This window comes from Cervus canadensis, chromosome X, assembly GCF_019320065.1.
Source record: "Cervus canadensis isolate Bull #8, Minnesota chromosome X, ASM1932006v1, whole genome shotgun sequence".
NCBI classification, from domain to species: domain Eukaryota; kingdom Metazoa; phylum Chordata; class Mammalia; order Artiodactyla; family Cervidae; genus Cervus; species Cervus canadensis.
Genome location: NC_057419.1, coordinates 79,856,246 through 79,873,710, shown reverse-complemented (window position 1 = coordinate 79,873,710; position 17,465 = coordinate 79,856,246). Strand labels below are relative to the sequence as shown.

The 17,465-nt window shown below is 35.2% G+C and overlaps 1 protein-coding gene across 3 annotated transcripts; it reads left to right on the top strand.

Moving 5' to 3' along the window:
• Window positions 1-1,451: 1,451 nt before the first annotated feature.
• Window positions 1,452-12,004, top strand: LOC122435315 (TLR adapter interacting with SLC15A4 on the lysosome-like). Of its 3 annotated transcripts, none has more exons than XM_043459402.1 (3): window positions 1,453-2,665; window positions 8,090-8,262; window positions 9,525-12,004. In XM_043459402.1, the coding sequence occupies exon 3, from the start codon at window positions 9,566-9,568 to the stop codon at window positions 10,466-10,468; it is 903 nt and encodes a 300-aa protein (XP_043315337.1). In that variant the 5' UTR covers window positions 1,453-2,665; window positions 8,090-8,262; window positions 9,525-9,565; the 3' UTR covers window positions 10,469-12,004. The 3 variants fall into 3 exon arrangements, with proteins under 3 accessions (XP_043315338.1, XP_043315337.1, XP_043315336.1); XM_043459401.1 differs by having other exon boundaries at window positions 1,453-2,668; XM_043459403.1 differs by lacking the exon at window positions 8,090-8,262 and having other exon boundaries at window positions 1,452-2,668.
• The last annotated feature ends 5,461 nt before the right edge of the window (window positions 12,005-17,465 follow it).

Here is a 17,465-nt window from a genome sequence, read left to right as displayed (position 1 = left end):
AAAAAAGTCAGATAGGAAAGACAAATATTGTATTATATCATTCATATGTGTAAGTTACAAAACAATAAATAAATATATATGAAAAACAGAAACAGACTCACAGATAGGGGATACAAACTTGTGGCTAATATGGAGGAGAAGTCAATTCGAGGTATGTGATTAAGAGATACATACCACTCTGTATAAAAGAGATAAGCAACAAGAAATTATAACATAGGAAATTATAGCCATTATCTTGCAGTAACTTTAATGGAGTATATAATGTAGAAAAATACTGAATCACTATGCTGTACACCTGAATCTAATATTATAAATCAACTATATTTACATAAAAAAATAAAACCATAAACACAGCCTATGCCTAAATGCAAATAATCCATGGATAAAACAAATAAAATACATATAATAGGGGATTAAGATAACAAATATGTCAGTGGATTAAAGTGCCCAGTTCTTGCTATGCCTTCTCATATGAACAGTTAGGTTTATGTCATCTGTTACTATACTGTGTTTCCCCCATTGTCTTTTCCCCTGAAATACAGATTACCTCTAAAGTAAAATTGCAATATTTGGTTATCTTTTAAAAATATTTTTATAACTACAACTTTTTGTTAACAGCTGTAACATAAATTTTAAACTTTGAGGTTTCTACATTTTCATATGATAGTCTTGGAATAAAACCTGTGATGGATAGAATTAGAAGACTTATGTGAAAGCATTTTGACATGCATAAACTCCAGCTTATTCAAATAGGATTTTTTGTTTGATGGCTTGAAAATGTTATCCAGTCATGCTTAGAAAATGCTGCTTATTTCCAACCACTGAGAAATTTCTGTAATTCCCAAATGCAACATTTCAACTTTCTGAGGCTCATTCGTTTTCAAAATTGCAAAAGCATGATGCATGTGACTAAGTCACATGTCTATAGTGGTTTTTCAAAACCTTTTCAGAGGAAACCATTAAGAGAACAGTTGCTTAGACCAGTGATAGTCTGAGTGTGGTTCATAAGACTAGCAGCATCTGCTTACCCCATCTGAAAACTACAGTCAGAATTTCTCGGAGTGGGTCTAAGGAATATTTTAATACATCTTCCAGAATTTTATGTTACAGTTGGAGCTACACATATCAACACTTAGGTGAGACCTCTACTGCATCCACTGTAGTCCTTACTGATTTCAAATCACTCCCTCTTACTCAGTACCATATCCAATAATATGATTCACAATGTTAAAAAAAAATAATCAAATGGCCCATCATTTTCTTTTTTAGCTACTTTTTGTTATTGTTTCTTAGTTAAGTGTTAGTCGCTCAGTTGTGTCTGACTCTTTGCGATTCCATGAACAGTAGCCCACCAGGCTCCACTATCCATGGAATTCTCCAGGCAAGAATACTGGAGTGGGTTGCCATTCCCTTCTCCAGGGGATCTTCCTGACCCAAGGATTGAACCCCAGCCTCCTGCACTGCAGGAAAATTCTTTACCAACTGAATCACCAGGGAAACCCATTGTTTCTTAGTATCCAGGTGAAATAAATCTCTAATCTACCTGATGAGGTTTTATGAAAAGCAATGAATTCTTTCTAGGCTGAGATCAAATCTCTTTCCTAGCGTGTATCATAGTATCTGACACACAGCAGGAGTTTGATGAATGTTTGTCAACCATATATAATCAATCTCATTTCTTTTTTAAAAAAGTAGCTACTTAAAATTATATTTGTGGCTCACAATATATTGCTGTTGGAAAGCACTGTTTTATAGTACTTCCTACATCTTTGTTAAAAACAATTCATCTAAGCTTCAATTAAGCTAAGAAATATCTGATTTATGCAAATACACGTTCTTTGAAATTAATCAGTTTGTCTTTTTGGGGTTGCCCAGACTTCTCTAAAGATTCTGGCCATTCACTCAATGACATTTTTTCCCCTCTCATCCTAAATAAGTTTCTTTATTTCTTCCATTTGAAACATCCATAACATTATTGGAAACCCTTAAGGTGAACTCAGGACACAGAAACCTCCCAGATCAATCAGTTCTTAGAGCACAACCTGGGTGAGGGTGTTAACAACATTCCCTGTTATCACCTGCACCTGGCACCCTGAAAACCTAGTGAGGAGGAGCTGAAGAAAGAAAAGCAGGGAGGAGATAGTAATGTCTTAGCACAATCCTGAAATTCCCAACTGGAATGTCTTCAGTCTTTTCTGCCTGCTGGGGGCCCTTTTCTTTCCACTCATCTCCCTAGAGCCTGAAATGCTGGTATAATAGATTTTACTGGAGCTCATTGTTTCTACTCTGACGCTGTTTTGCAGAAGTAACACAGGCAGCCCCTTCACCGATGTTTCTGGCTCAGCAACACTAGATGCTGTGCCCAAAGGCCAAGCCCTTCTCAGGGCCGTTGCTAAGGGCCAGGGACCCTGTGCTCAGATTGGCTGGGAAACAAGTGCCCCCGTGGCGCAAGAGCTCACCCATTCTGGGAACTCTGGGCATCTGGTGACTAAGATGTTATAGTCCTCACCGGCCTGGTGGGAGGGGCTGAACTCTCTGGGAGAATAAACTCTAGTTAAGGGTTCTTTTCTCTACTTATCTCTGCAGCCCAGGGAAAGAGTGGCAGGAAGAGCTGAAGGACTCCGCATTCCTGCTGCCTCTTCTCCCACTTCCCTGCTTGGGAATGGTGGTGAGTGTTAGCTTTCATACTTGACAAAAGTGGCCACGAATGAAGTGTTGAGACACCTGAGGGAGAAAATGGGCAAAACATAAAGTGATGTGTGAACAAAACAGACATATTAGAACTCATGCTGCTTAGGTTTGTAGGAACAAAGCAAATGGTGCCAATGCTTACCTGGATGGGACTGGACCACCACAACAACCTATTCTTTATCTTTTTCTTAGGCCCGGGAGGTACCTTCTTTCCCTCTCCAGTCCCTCCCCCCACTTGAGGATATGCTTTGCATGGTACACCTTCCTTCCTGGAGTTGAGCGTTTTTGGTTTGTAGTCTCTGACATTCCTAGCACTTCCTTTCTCCCTGGAAAAAGATGAACTGCACTTTAATGTCCGTTTTCCCTTCAATAACTTCATAGCTCACTGTCCCAGCTTTTATTCTTAAGTTTTGATCATTTTCAGTAGTTGAAGATCAGAATAACATTTACAAGATTTGGGGAGTTTGCCAAAAATAGGTAATGAAAATGGAGAGAGAAGTGGCAAAGAACCTTAGCACCAGCTGTGTTAGGCAAATCTGGATTCCACTTCATAACTATGGATCTTATTATGTATAAGATAAATTATTTCACCTCAAAGTAGATTTCTCTATTGTTAAAGTGGGAAAGGTGGTGTCTACCTAACAGCATCATCTGTGAAGAGTAAATGAATTGAGGATGTAAAAGTGTTTGCCAAATGGTCTGACAAGACAATAATTATTACCAAGGATAATAAGTGCCAGATTCTTTGCATGCAGCTTGGAAACAGAGACATTAATAATAATAATAATAATAATAATAATAATAATAATAATAATAAAATCTACCTTCAAGGAGCTAAGAGAGTGGTGACTGATGAGATGAGGTAAATACAATGTAGAAAAGTCTAAACGAGGCTAGGTGGGTCAAGACACTTCAGGGATTTGAAGAAATGAGTGTTGAACTGACCTTAAGGATATATACTTGCCAGGAAACTACAAGAATGAAGGAATTTTAAGTAAGATGAAAGTCATGAAGCAACATGGTAATTGCAACTTCAAAGAGCAACTGGAAGAATAAAGGCTAAAAAGTGAACAGGGAAAAGCACATAGACCTTCAGGTTTCATGTTAGATTTTTATTTTTAGCATTTCCCAGGCTATTTTCTGTTTTGTTAAAGTGTATAAAATCATAATTTACAGATTTGCTGAGATTAAATAAGTGCAGATTTGCCTAAAAGCATCTTTCACATATGAGACTCTCAATAAATTATATCTATTCCTATTATTAATTCATTAGAATCCATTGAAGGATTAAGCAGGTTTGTGTGAAAGGTGGATAACTCTAACATGTCAACTGGATTTGAAAGGGGGCAAGATTGGAAACAGCTGCATAATCCAAGAATGAATTGACAGTAGTGAAAGGCAGAGATATTTAGAAGAGAAGACTGCTAAAATTTGAATCAGACAGATATAGAAATGAGTAAGGCAAAGGAATTATACAGTGGAAGTGACAAATAGATTCAAGGGATTCGATCTCATAGACAGAGCGCCAGAAGAACTATGGACAGAGGTTCATGACATTGTACAGGAGGAAGAGAACAAGACCATCCCCAAGAAAGAGAAATGTAAAAAGGAAAAATGGTTGTCTGAGGAGGCTTTACAAATAGCTGAGAAAAGAAGGGAAGTGAAAGGCAAAGGAGAAAAGGAAAGATATATCCATTTGAATGCAGAGTTCCAAAGAATAGCAAGGAGAGATAGGAACGCCTTCTTCCATGATCAATGCAAAGAAATAGAGGAAAACAATAGAATAGGAAAAACAAGATCTCTCGAAGACAATTGGAGATACCAAGGGAACATTTCATGCAAAGATGTGCTCGAAAGAGGACAGAAATGGTATGGACCTAACAGAAGCAGAATTAAGAAGCGGTAGCAAGAATACACAGAACTATACAAAAAACATCTTCATGACCCATATAATTACAATGGTGTGATCACTCACCTAGAGCCAGACATCCTAGAATGTGAAGTCAAGTGGGCCTTAGGAAGCATCACTACAAACAAAGCTAGTGGAGGTGATGGAATTCCAATTGAGCTATTTCAAATCCTAAAAGATGATGCTGTGAAAGTGCTGCACTCAATATGCCAGTAAATTTGGAAAACTTAGCAGTGGCCACAGGACTGGAAAAGGTCAGTTTTAATTCCAATCCCAAAGAAAGGCAATCCCAAAGAATGCTCAAATTATTGCACAATTGCACTCATCTCACATGGTAGCAAAGAAATGCTCAAACTTCCCCAAGCCAGGCTTCAACAGTATGTGAAGCCTAAACTTACAGATGTTCAAGATGGCTTTAGAAAAGGCAGAGGAACCAAAGATTAAATTGCCAACATCCGTTGGATCATTGAAAAAGCAAGAGAGTTCCAGAAATACATCTATTTCTGCTTTATTGACTATGCCAAAGCCTTTGACTGTGTGGATCATCACAAACTGTGGAAAATTCTGAAAGAGATAGGAATACCAGACCACTTTACTTGCCTCCTGAGAAATCTGTATGCAGGTCTGGAAGCAACAGTTAGAACTGGACATGGAACAACAGACTGGTTCCAAATTGGGAAAGGAATATATCAAGGCTGTATATTGTCACCCTGCTTATTTAACTTATATGCAGAGTACATCATGAGAAACATTGGGCTGGATGAAGCAGAAGCTGGAATCAAAATTTCCGGGAGAAATATCAATAACCTCACATATGCAGATGACACCACCCTCGTGTCAGAAAGTGAAGAAGAACTAAATAGCATCTTGATGAAAGTGAAAGAGGAGCATGAAAAAGTTGGCTTAAAACTCAATATTCAGAATACTAAGATCATGGCATCTGGTCCCATCACACCATGGCAAATTGTGGGGGAAACAATGGAAACAGTGAGAGATTTTATTTTGGGGGGCTCCAAAATCACTGCAGATAGTGACTGCAGCCATGAAATTAAAAGACACTTTCTCCTTGGAAGCAAAACTATGACCAACCTAGACAGCATATTAAAAAGCAGAGACATTACTTTGTCAACAAAGGTCCATCTAGTGAAAGCTGTGGTTTTTCCAGTTTTCATGTATGGATGTGAGAGTTAGACTATAAATAAAGTTGAACTGTGGTGTTGGAGAAGACCCCTGAGAGTCCCTTGGACTGCAAGGAGATCCATCCAATCAATCGTAAAGGAAATCAATCCTGATTTTTCATTGGAAGGACTGACACTGAAGCTGAAACTCCAGTACTTTGGCCAACTGATGTGAAGAGCTGACTCATTGGAAAGGACCCTGATGTTGGGAAAAATTTAAGGCAGGAGGAGAAAGGGACGACAGAGGATGAGATGGTTGAATGGCATCACCTACTCAATGGACATGAGTTTGAGTAAGCTCCGGGAGTTCGTAATGGACAGGGAGGCCTGGCGTGCTGCAGTCCAGTTCAGTTCAGTTCAGTCGCTCAGTCGTTTCCGACTCTTTGCGACCCGTGAAGGGCAGCCCGCCAGGCCCCCCTGTCCATCACCAACTCCCTGAGTCCACCCAAACCCATGTCCATGGGGTCACAAAATGTCGGACATGACTGAGGCTTTGAAATGAACTGAAGGCAAAGGAAATGGAGTATAACCAGTAAAGTTTAGATTAGAAACAATTTCTCCATTTTATTTTAATATTCGTTTGTGACAGCAGTGGTAGAAAATCTATTTTTTCAATAATTGTTTTCATTGTTTTTCTGGTGTGCAGTTGTGGAACATTCTCTCATTTGCTATTCCTGCCCTTCCAAGTTAAGTTAATGCAATACTTCTTAAAAGAAGATGTCTTTGACAAACTAAAAAAGAGATTAGTATGATTCATAGAATTAGAATTAACCTATTCTGTAGGCTATTTGTGATGCTTATTTTGAAATAATTATTTGTAAAACAAAAGTTGCATTGACAATTGTAGTTGAAAGTAGCAACTATGTAGAAATATTATTCATGTTTTACAGTCTACTTTGGCAGTTTGTATTGGTTTTAAAATCTTTCTAAAGAATGGGCTAGACACTTGTGAGATTGAGAAAATAGACTCAAAGAAAGTAGAATAGAATTTTTTTTGTACTTTTATGTATTTGGATTATTTTTAATCAAGCAAATAACACATGAATACATAAGCATTGTATCAATATAGTGATTAAAATCATATAGAAGTATGGGGAGTAAAAGGTAAAATTACCACTTTACCTTCTCCTTGCCAACCCTCTCCTACAGGAAATGATTATTAACAGTTTGGTTTGTATTCTTTTCCACAATTATGATTATATATTGCCAATTAAAGGGGAGAAAAATCTTCTATAGCAGGAAAATTGAGCAATGGGCTTTGAAGTCAGGCTGCCTGGGTTCTAACTCAGATTTTACCACTTAAAACTGTGTGATATTGGACATCTTATCTAACTTTTCTGTCCTTCAGTCTCTTCTTAAATACAGTGACAGTTAACATATCTGCTTAACAGAGACGTTTTGAGAATTAAATTAGTATTGTGACTAATTTAGAAAAGTGTTTGGCATATACTATGTGTGTGCACTGTATATATAGTTCTGCAACTTACATCCCATCAATAAACATAAAGGCACTACAGTTTAGTGATTTAAGAGTATGGATTCTGAATCCAATTGAGTGGTGCAAATCCTAGTTCCACCATTTACTAGCTTTGTCTTTGTTTCCTCTCTAAAAAAGAGACAATAGTTTCTGTTTTAAATTAAGCCTTCCCAGTGCACCAGACCCAAGCACTTGTCTCATGCATCCAGCCTGGGCTGGTGATCTGTTTCACCCTAGATAATATACATGTTTCGACCCAGAGGAATCGGGTGGAGAGGGAGGTGGGAGGGGGGATAAGGATGGAGAATACATGTAAATCCATGGCTGATTCATGTAAATGTATGACAAAAACCACTAGAATATTGTAAAGTAATTAGCCTCCAACTAATAAAAATAAATGGAAAAAAAAGAAATAGAAAAAAATAAATTAAGCCTTGTGTGATTTAGAATGACATTTAGTCACATGTGATTTAGAAAGGCATTTAGAATGACTGTTATATAGTAATTACTTATTTTTATTATCATTCCATCATTAAAAGTCCTCAGTTTAGTATTTCATATAATAGAGGTATAATAAGTGAATCATTGTCTTTTAATGTTTTAATTATCCACTATTGCAAAATATGCTGGTTACCATACTGCTTTCTTGCTACTTAAAACATTAAAATATCCTTGTCTATATCTTCACTTTAAAGAAGAGAGCTATTGCTGTTAACATTTCCCACTGTCATTTGCATCTTGTATTCAATACTTTCAAGATCCTCTTTTAGTATGTGATCATTACCATACCATATATGTGATCAACCCACATTATTTTCCTATTTGTTGGTTCAGTCCTAGGGTATGAATGGAAAGGAGAACCATTTAATTTTGTGTGGTTACAGTTATAATTATGAGGTATAGCAAGAGCTGAAAAAGAACAAGCCAAAAGGGACTATTCCTGTATTTGGACTGTTGCGATCTCAGAAGACTGAGTCTTTTTTTAGGTATCCTGACATTCAGAAAAGGTAAGTCTAAATTCTTATGTATTTTAGTTTGTGTTGTTTTATTTTCTACAATAAAAAGGCTTTAAATGTGAATAAGTAGGTTTCCTGGAGACATTTATAGTAGACACTACAGATCTATTAATGGAAAATTGTTTCTTGAATCAAATCTGCTTTTCCCTTTTGAACTCTTGTAGCATTTTTAGGGGAAGTTGAAAGTCTTAAAATTGCACTAAAGAATCATACAAAAGACTGGTATAAGTGCTCTGGAAAATAAGATTTAAGTCCAAAAGAAAAGAACAAAAGGGAGGAAGGGAAAAAGGGAAAGAAAATAAAAACAAAAAAGAATGGTAGTGAATTTGACAAACCTATTTGTATTTAGATTACTGAAAAAGTAAATGGATATATTTTAGCTTAAATCAGACAGTTTGCAGAAATCCAAACTGTATATAAATATCTGTCTCTCAAATACATTCTAAGGTATAGTAACTGTTTTCAATGTGACTAAAGTAATATTAATTAAAGCACTGTTAAGACAAATTCCTTAAAAACAGTTTTGGTTTTAAGCAGACTATTTGAAAATAAAGGGTTAGGCACTTTAACTAATAAATTTAAAATAAATTATTCATGACAGTTGAGTATATATTAAAATAAGTATACATTTGTAGAAATGTGTACTTTTAAAACATTTGCATGTATACCATATAACATCCTGATAATAATCCAATGAAAAACTCTAGGGAGCATTATTATCACCATTTAACAGGAAAATCAATACTCAGGAATGGTAAATAAATTACCTGATAGTAAATAAGTAGTGACAGAATTGGAAACCAAGTCTCCTTACCCCTGGTCCTATTCTCTATCCTTTGAGCAATAGGGTCTCCCTTAATTATTTATGTTTTCATGTAGCAGTTAAGTCTCCATTAAATGTTTTTTTTTTCTTTCTATTTATTTTTATTAGTTGGAGGCTAATTACTTTACAATATTGTAGTGGTTTTTGCCATACATTGACATGAATCAGCCATGGATTTACATGTGTTCCCCATCCCGATCCCCCCTCCCACCTCCCTCCCCATCCCATCCCTCTGGGTCTTCCCAGTGCACCAGCCCTGAGCACTTCTCAGCATCCAACCTGGGCTGGTGATCTGTTTCACCTTTGATAGTATACTTGTTTCAATGCTATTCTCTCAGAACATCCCACCCTCGCCTTCTCCCACAGAGTCCAAAGTCTGTTCTGTACATCTTGTTGCCTTAATGAGTTTATTTTTTTTTTTAACTTTCAGGATATATTGCATTCTTCTGATTAGAAACCTTGTCTAATAAAATGCTTGGAGAATCCTTCCTAATTGAACTCCTATACAAAGAACAAGTTACATGTAAGAAAACCTCAAACGATGAAAAGGAAACTTGGAAAAAGCAACTTTTAGATATAGAGGATAATTCACTTTCTCCTGATAAAATGGAAAATGAAAATAAGGTCATGAAAGAAAGCATAACAGAGAAAAGTAATGATACAAGTGAAATAAAATCTGTGGATGAGATAACTGTAGCAAAATGCAAGACTGCCTCCTTTCTAGGGAATGTGTCTGCTGCACTGCCCATTCCAAAGAGAGAACAACATGATGAAAAACAACTAGATTTATACCGATCTTATTCATGTACAAGTATTTGCCAGAATTATCCTGATCTACAGATTGGAGGAGACCATGTAGGTAACATGTATGATTCCGGCTGCTTTGTGGAACACATATGTGATGATCCTCTTAGTGGTCCTCTTTTGCTTTCAGTAGATATACCGTTAGGTCATTCTCCCATCATTGAACCTCTAGATAAACTACCTACCTCAAAGCTTTTGAATGGTGATGAAATTCGAGAAAGAAGTATGTTGTTTCATAAACAGCCGCTCTCTAATTCTATGCTTAATAGTTATATGGAAAAAAAAGTGGATGAACTCTACAAACAGTTTTTGGAAGAAAATCTCACTCAGTGCTGCTCCATAACCAACCTTATGGCTTCCAATTTGTTAATGAATAATATAAATCAGATTAGCCTCCAAATCTCTCAAGAGCAGAACATAGAGGCATTGAAATTTCAGGAAGTTCTTCTACATTCTTTAGCAAGATGTAATCTCTGTAACATTTCCCATGGAAATAGTTCTGAATTCAGCACTCCTAATTTACAAATATCAAACCAGAGAAGTAGAGAACTTGTACCACATCTACAATAAGAATCAACTGCAGTTTGGTTGGACTGATTTATGAGACTGTAGTAACAGTAGTCTCCTCTAGTTTATTGTGTCACATCAGCCCCTTTGTGGTGTGATTACTATAGTTTTTGAGAACTTATTTGATCAATGGTACATCTGAATTCTTGTAGGAGACAATATAACTAATTAACTTTTATGACTATACTTTTAATTGTTTTGACATCTTTAATGGTTGCTACATTCAAGTTTGTAAATTCCATATGTGTGATCTATCTAATTGCCACCAGCATCTGAAAGTGATTACTTCACTCTCACTCATCTGTTTACCACAAAAGTGGTTTTAAAAAAGTGAGATGAAGAAAGAATTTTTCTCAGCTACGAAAAGACAACTGGAAACTGTATCAGATAGAGGCATTTCTTTCTCCACAAAAATGCTTAAAAACATATGAGTAGTGCTTAAATATTTTTCTTTTTATTTTCAACATACAGAATTTTTCACACTGACAATCAGAAATTATTCAAATAAAAATTGTATTTAAATGATACTTGAAAGAAATGTGGAATGAGAGCTTAAGGAAAAATGGAGAATTCGCCATTAAGATTTGCAGTTGAACTTCATGCTTTTGAACTTTCTTGGGACAAGCATCAGCTTTTATATATCACTCTGTTAAGCATGGTGGTTTTCAGCTATGGGAGGAAGGAAAGCATATACATAGAGTGAACAAAGTGAATAGAGAACCACCATTTAGAAATAGAGAGGCTCTCTTGGCAACTTTTTACACTTCTTATATTATCCTCAATCAAGATACTGGCTTAGGATAAAAGCAGGATGTTATAGCAATTTTGGAGTTTAATTAAATTAATTAGTAAAAGATACCTAAAAGAATGGTATAGTTTATTGCAGACATGGAAACAAGACTCAATAGCTCACACTTCTCTCTTATGTATAGTAAAATGATTAGCATGTACTTTTGCTTGTAAAATGAAGTAATATAACTTATGTTATTTAATTGTTATGGTTGATAAAATATGTACCTTAGTACTCACATATTCCTTTCTATTAATTTATTTGGTCTTCGTTTAAACTCTAAAGAATGTGTTAGTCCGATGCCCTTATGATTTGTTCTTTGTGATCACACAATCATTAATTTATTTTCATCATTTCAAAATTTCTATGATATAGTAATAAGTACTCCTGATTTATTTCCTGCTTTTATTTACATAAAATAAAATGTTCTTCTTTAAAATAGATGTTGTTCATAAAATAAGATGTTTTTCTTTCTCCAACATTTTCTCCAATAACCCTCTCAATCCATTTCCATCATTCTGACATTGGATTCTGAAGGGTTTTTGAACAACTGGCTTAGTGTTTTGTAGATACAGAAACTCAAGCAGGGGCTCTGTATCAACCTAGAGGGATGGAATGGGGAGGGAGATGGGAGGGAACTTCAACAGGGGTATAAGTATACCTATGACCAATACATGTTGAGGTTTGACAGAAAACAACAGAATTCTGTAAAGCAATTGTCCTTCAATAAAAAATAAATTAGTTAAAAAAACAGTTTTGTGTACATTGTTTTGTATATTACTAAATTTGTACATTTTAATATGAGTTACCAAATGATAAAATGTTAATGTAAACTTTGTCTTTTCCAAACCGAATTAAATGTTGTTGGGCAATATTATTGGTGTGAAATTTTCTTAGATATTGTAATACATATTAATAATTTATTTATGAAGCATGTATATTCATAAATATTATTAACACTGCATAGCATTATATAAAAAACAATAGCTAATATCAAATTTAAAAGTATATTTTACTCTTAGATTTAAAATTTTTCTCTCTTGTTTATGACACAAAAATTCTTAATTTCTAAAGATACTCACTTTTAAATGGCCTAAGAATTCAATGTGATATATAAGCAAGGAAAGATTATAAATTTAGTGTTCTTTTCTTTTCTTTTTTTTTCACTCTTATTTGCTTTTATTAGCTTACAAATAGCAAAATGAATTCAACAGAACAGAAACAATCAAATTAGCTCACAGACAAGAAGAAACCAAATAATAATAATAAAAGAAACTACCAAATAGAAAATATTGGGCACAATGACTAAAATAAAAGATATCATCCTTTATACTAGAATATGGACATGGTGTTTTAGGAGGGGAATTTGAACATAATAATATCAATGTATACCTATCTAACATGCCATTTCTTTTTCTGGTAACTTTAATTTTATTTTTTTTGACATTTTTAACTTTACTTTGTATTGGGGTATAGCTGAATAACAGACAATGTAGTGATATTTCCAGGTGAACAGCGAAGGTACTCAGCTATACATACACATATATCTATTCCTCCCCAAGCTCCCCTCCCATCCAGGCTGCCACTTAACACTGGGAGACATTTCCTGTGCTGTATAGTAGGTCCCTGTTGGTTATCCATTTTAAATAAAGGCATGTAAGACACTATTTCTGTACAGAGAAATCTCACTAGCTACTGAACACCTGAAATGCTAGAGAAAATTTAAACTGTGTTTTTTATATATGTATATGGCTGAATTCAAGGCAATTAATACTGCCTTCAGTATGAAGGTAGACTGGGAAAAGCTGAAATTCCATAAGACAGTTTGGCTACAGAACTGATTGATAACTGTCCCAGGTCCCACCCCTGATACCTAGAAAGACCCAAGTTTTAAGGACTATACCTGCATGGGGACAGGGACCACGACCTGGGACTGTGTTGGTCTGCTTGGGCCACCATAACACAACTCCACAGATGGGCAGCTTACACACAAGAAAATTATTTTCACATGGTTCTGGAGGCAAGAGGTCCAAAATCAAGGCGCCAGAAAATTCCATCCCGTTGAGACCTCTTTTCCTAGTTTGCAGACAGCCACATTTTCTGCTGTGACCATATGACCTTTTCTGTGTACACATGGAGAGAGGGTCTCTTTTTCTTCTAAGAACACAGGGTCTGTTAGATCAGGGCCCCACCCTTCTGACTCCATTCAACCTTAATTACCTCCTTACAAGCTCCATCTCCAAATACAGATGCACTGGGGGCTGGGGCTTCAAGATATGAATTTTGGGACACAATTCAGTTCACAACAGGGACTGAGCTGGACTGCAGTACCACTGATGACTCCCCAAAAGGCACCTCTCAGTGAGTGAACTAGAAAAACACCTTAAATTTCTCATCTGTGTTCCAAGTAGAGATATGAATGATGAAAAAAATCTCTAGGAATGTCTTACCACAGCCTGATACTGTTGTATATTTGAGGAGGAAATTCACAAAGCTTGCGAATGTCAGTGAGCACACATACACACTGAAGGACAGGGAAGGAGAAGCAGGAAACCCAAGGGGAACTCTGACTGCAGTGGTCCAGGGTTAGCAGGGCCAAAAGAAACAAAATGGAGGTGCTTGGAAAAAAAAGATAGCAAACTTCACTGTTGGAACGTGTCAAAAATTCCCCAAAATGGAGTTCAGAGGAATGTCAATTCACAATGAAAATTCACTGATAACATGAGAAAATAAGTCATAGACTTGCTTCAGACAAAACAAACTATAGATTCAGATCCACACACACAAAAAAAGATAAAAATAGTGAAACTATCACACACAGAATGTAAAATAAGAACATTTAATATGTTAAAAGAAAAGAAAAAGAGAGAATAGAGGAACTACCCCAAATGACCAAGAAAATTTGAGAAAGAACCAAACAACATTTCTGGAAATGAAAAAATATACTCACAATTAAAAATGATAGATAGGTTAAATACATTAGAGACAGTGAGAAGACATGATTAGTGAACTGGATAATGGATGTAAAGAAATGATCTAGTGTTCAACACAGAAACAATGAGATAGAAAACTATGAAACAGAGATTATGAGGTATAAAGAACAGAGTGAGATGGCAAAACTTAAGTCTAATTTGATGTCCTAAAGGAGAGAATTGAGAAAATGCAAAGGTATATTACTCAAAGAGGTAAAAGTTCAATTTTTTTTCATAATTCACGAAAGGAACCGATTCTCAGATTCAAGATGCTCAGTGAATCATAGTTGATTAATAAAAAGAAATCCACAGCAGATAGGTTGTAGTATAATGACATTTGATTGCAGAATGTCAGAGATAAGTAGCTTAAACATAACCTGAGAAGACTGATTACCTACAAAGGAATACTGATCAACTGACAAGTGTCATTTCAGAAGCAACAATGGAAGCAAGACAACAGTGGAACAGTATTATTAAAAAATGAGAGAAAATAACTGTCAATCTAGACTTGTATACCCAGCTAACTTTCAAGGATAATAAAACAGTAAACTTATAGGTAAATTTAAACAAATACTGACTGTATACAATAACCGTTTTGGAATTAAACTGAGATAAAACTAAAATTCTAGACACTTATAAATTAAGGGAAGGCAATCAAATTTTGTTCACAAGCCTGATGTTCAGCATGAGTGAAAACATAAAACTTTAGATTCTGTTAATGATGCAAACTAAAATTCATGGTAAGCACTAAAAGACAAAATTTGAGTTTTACCTTTTAAACTAGCAGAGAAAAAGTGAATGTAAAAACAAAAACTCAATGCAGAAGATGGAGGGAAAAAAATCACCCAAGGGCAGAGAGATAACAAAATGGTAGAACCAAAAGCACAATAAGATGGTATAAATAAACCCTAATATGTTAGCAATTTCCACTAATGTAAATCAATTAATGTCTCCAGCTAAAAGATAGATAGAAAAAAAAAATCTAGTTAGTTTTTAGTGGGTACATGAAAACACAGCATAAATATCTGACAGAAAAATAGAGAACATATACCATACAAACACTAACCAGCTGATGTGGCATATATAAATATTTCTTTCAGAAACATAAGATTTTAAGGCAACATAAAATAATACAAAAACATTATTAGAAATAGAAGCTGTGACAACAAATATAAGATTGAATTCTAAACATGGAAGATAAACAATTCTAAACTTGTAATGTACTGAATAACAAAGTTTCAGGATATATAAGATGGAAATTAACACAATACAGAAATTAGAAAATCCACTAGAACAGAAAATTTTAACTCCTCTTAGAATCTGAAAGATCAGGTAGAAGAAAAAGAACATTAAAATAGAGACAATTTGGCCAACACAATTAACAGTTTGGTCTAATGAACACCCAACAACTGGAAATAGGCATACTTTCAAGCACTAACACAACATTTACAAAAACTGATCATACTTTAAGTCAGATGGCAAATCTCAAGAAATTGTAACATGGACCACAGTCCAATGAAAGCAGGAATAAATAAGAATAGAACTTAAAAGTCTACATGTTAGGAAATTAAAAAAAAATCCACATATGCAAGTAAAAAAGAAAAGAAATCATGATGGAAAATAAAAAGTAGTTAGAATTTAAAAACAAACATTTCTATAGCACTTTAAATTGACAAAACATTATTTCATTTGCTCATTAGAAAGTAATCCTGTGAGCCACCCAGAAGCCATGCTCTCTCTGCTGGACAATGTAACAGCAGAAATGCAGTTTATTATGTAAATTTTTATATATAAATTTTATATATAAATAAAATACACATCAAAAGTGATTTAGAAACTGAGAAATATAAGTGAAAGTGTTCACTACTAAAAATATTAAAAGGAAAGAGAAGCAACCATCTCCTTTAGAAGGTATATTGAATAGCTAAGAAAGTTACAAAGAAGAGATTTAGCATCAATGTCTAAAGCTTAATAAAAAGTTCATAAAGTCATTTTGGTTTAAGAAGGCCCTTAGATCCTCATATAATATATAAAAACTCATATGGTAAAGTATTTATTATTCACACGAGATGAATGAACATTGTCAAAAATCTACGCACATGTGGAGGAATTGTTGCTGCTCACACACACGGTCCTGGTTTCATGGTTCCAGCATCTGTTCAGTGGTGCACTGGCAATTAATAGCTCTTCTGAAACTGCCTACAGTACAAAGGAAATTTTCATTTAGGGTTCCCCTCCCTTTTCATGTGCAGGATATTTTTGGAAGTATGTTTTCTTTTTCCATCCACTGAAAGAGAGGTAAGAAAATTCCAGCATGCCTGTGTGTCAGCAAGTACTCTTTTTGGTCTAGGTACCAGAGGATGATGGATGAGCTTGTCAAGCCTACAGTAGCGGACAGAGAGAGTTGGCAGAAGTTCTGTGTTATTGAAAGATATCTCAAATACTTATTTCATCTCCTCTATTAACTTTAATAACATTTTAAATATGCAGCCAAGAATGAAGCTTTGACAGTAAGCCATAAATTTACACAGGCAGGCATTGTCACTTTTCTGCAGGAGCAACACTGAGATAACACAAACAAGCTGGGTATTTTCTTTCTTGTGCCTTTCTTCACTGAAGAGCAATGAAAAAATACCTGAAAAGTCTATCCAAATCTCACATTCATTTGCCACAAATCTCTTGAAATTATTGCATATAATTCTGCTTGGTTCATGGTAAAAACTATATATATATGTATATAGTTCTTCATTTAGACTGTTAAATGCAGATTTTTTATTTATTTAATTTTTAAGAAACAAGTATATTTTATTTATTTTTTAAAGACTTTGGTAATTTTTATTCACTCTACAGTTTTATGTTTCCCTGAATGATGTACAATTGGCAGCATGCAGTGTATAACCTTTTCCAGACTAGCTTATTTGACTTAATAACATTCATTCAGGTTTCATCCACTTCTTTTTGTGATTTGATAGCTCATTTCTTTTTATTCTTTTTTTTTCATTTATTTTTATTAGTTGGAGGCTATTACTTTACAATATTGTAGTGGTTTTTGCCATACATTGACATGAATCAGCCATGGATTTACATGTGTTCCCTATTCCAATCCCCCCCTCCCCCCTCCCTCCCCATCCCATCCCTCTGGGTCTTCCCAGTGCACCAGCCCTGAGCACTTGTCTCATGCATCCAACCTGGGCTGGTGATCTGTTTAACCCTTAAGAGTATACTTGTTTCAATGCTA

What these genes read in the sequence shown, in the direction of transcription:
- LOC122435315 (XM_043459403.1), top strand. Translation starts at nt 9,566, where the DNA reads ATGCTTGGAGAATCCTTCCTAATTGAACTCCTATACAAAGAACAAGTT.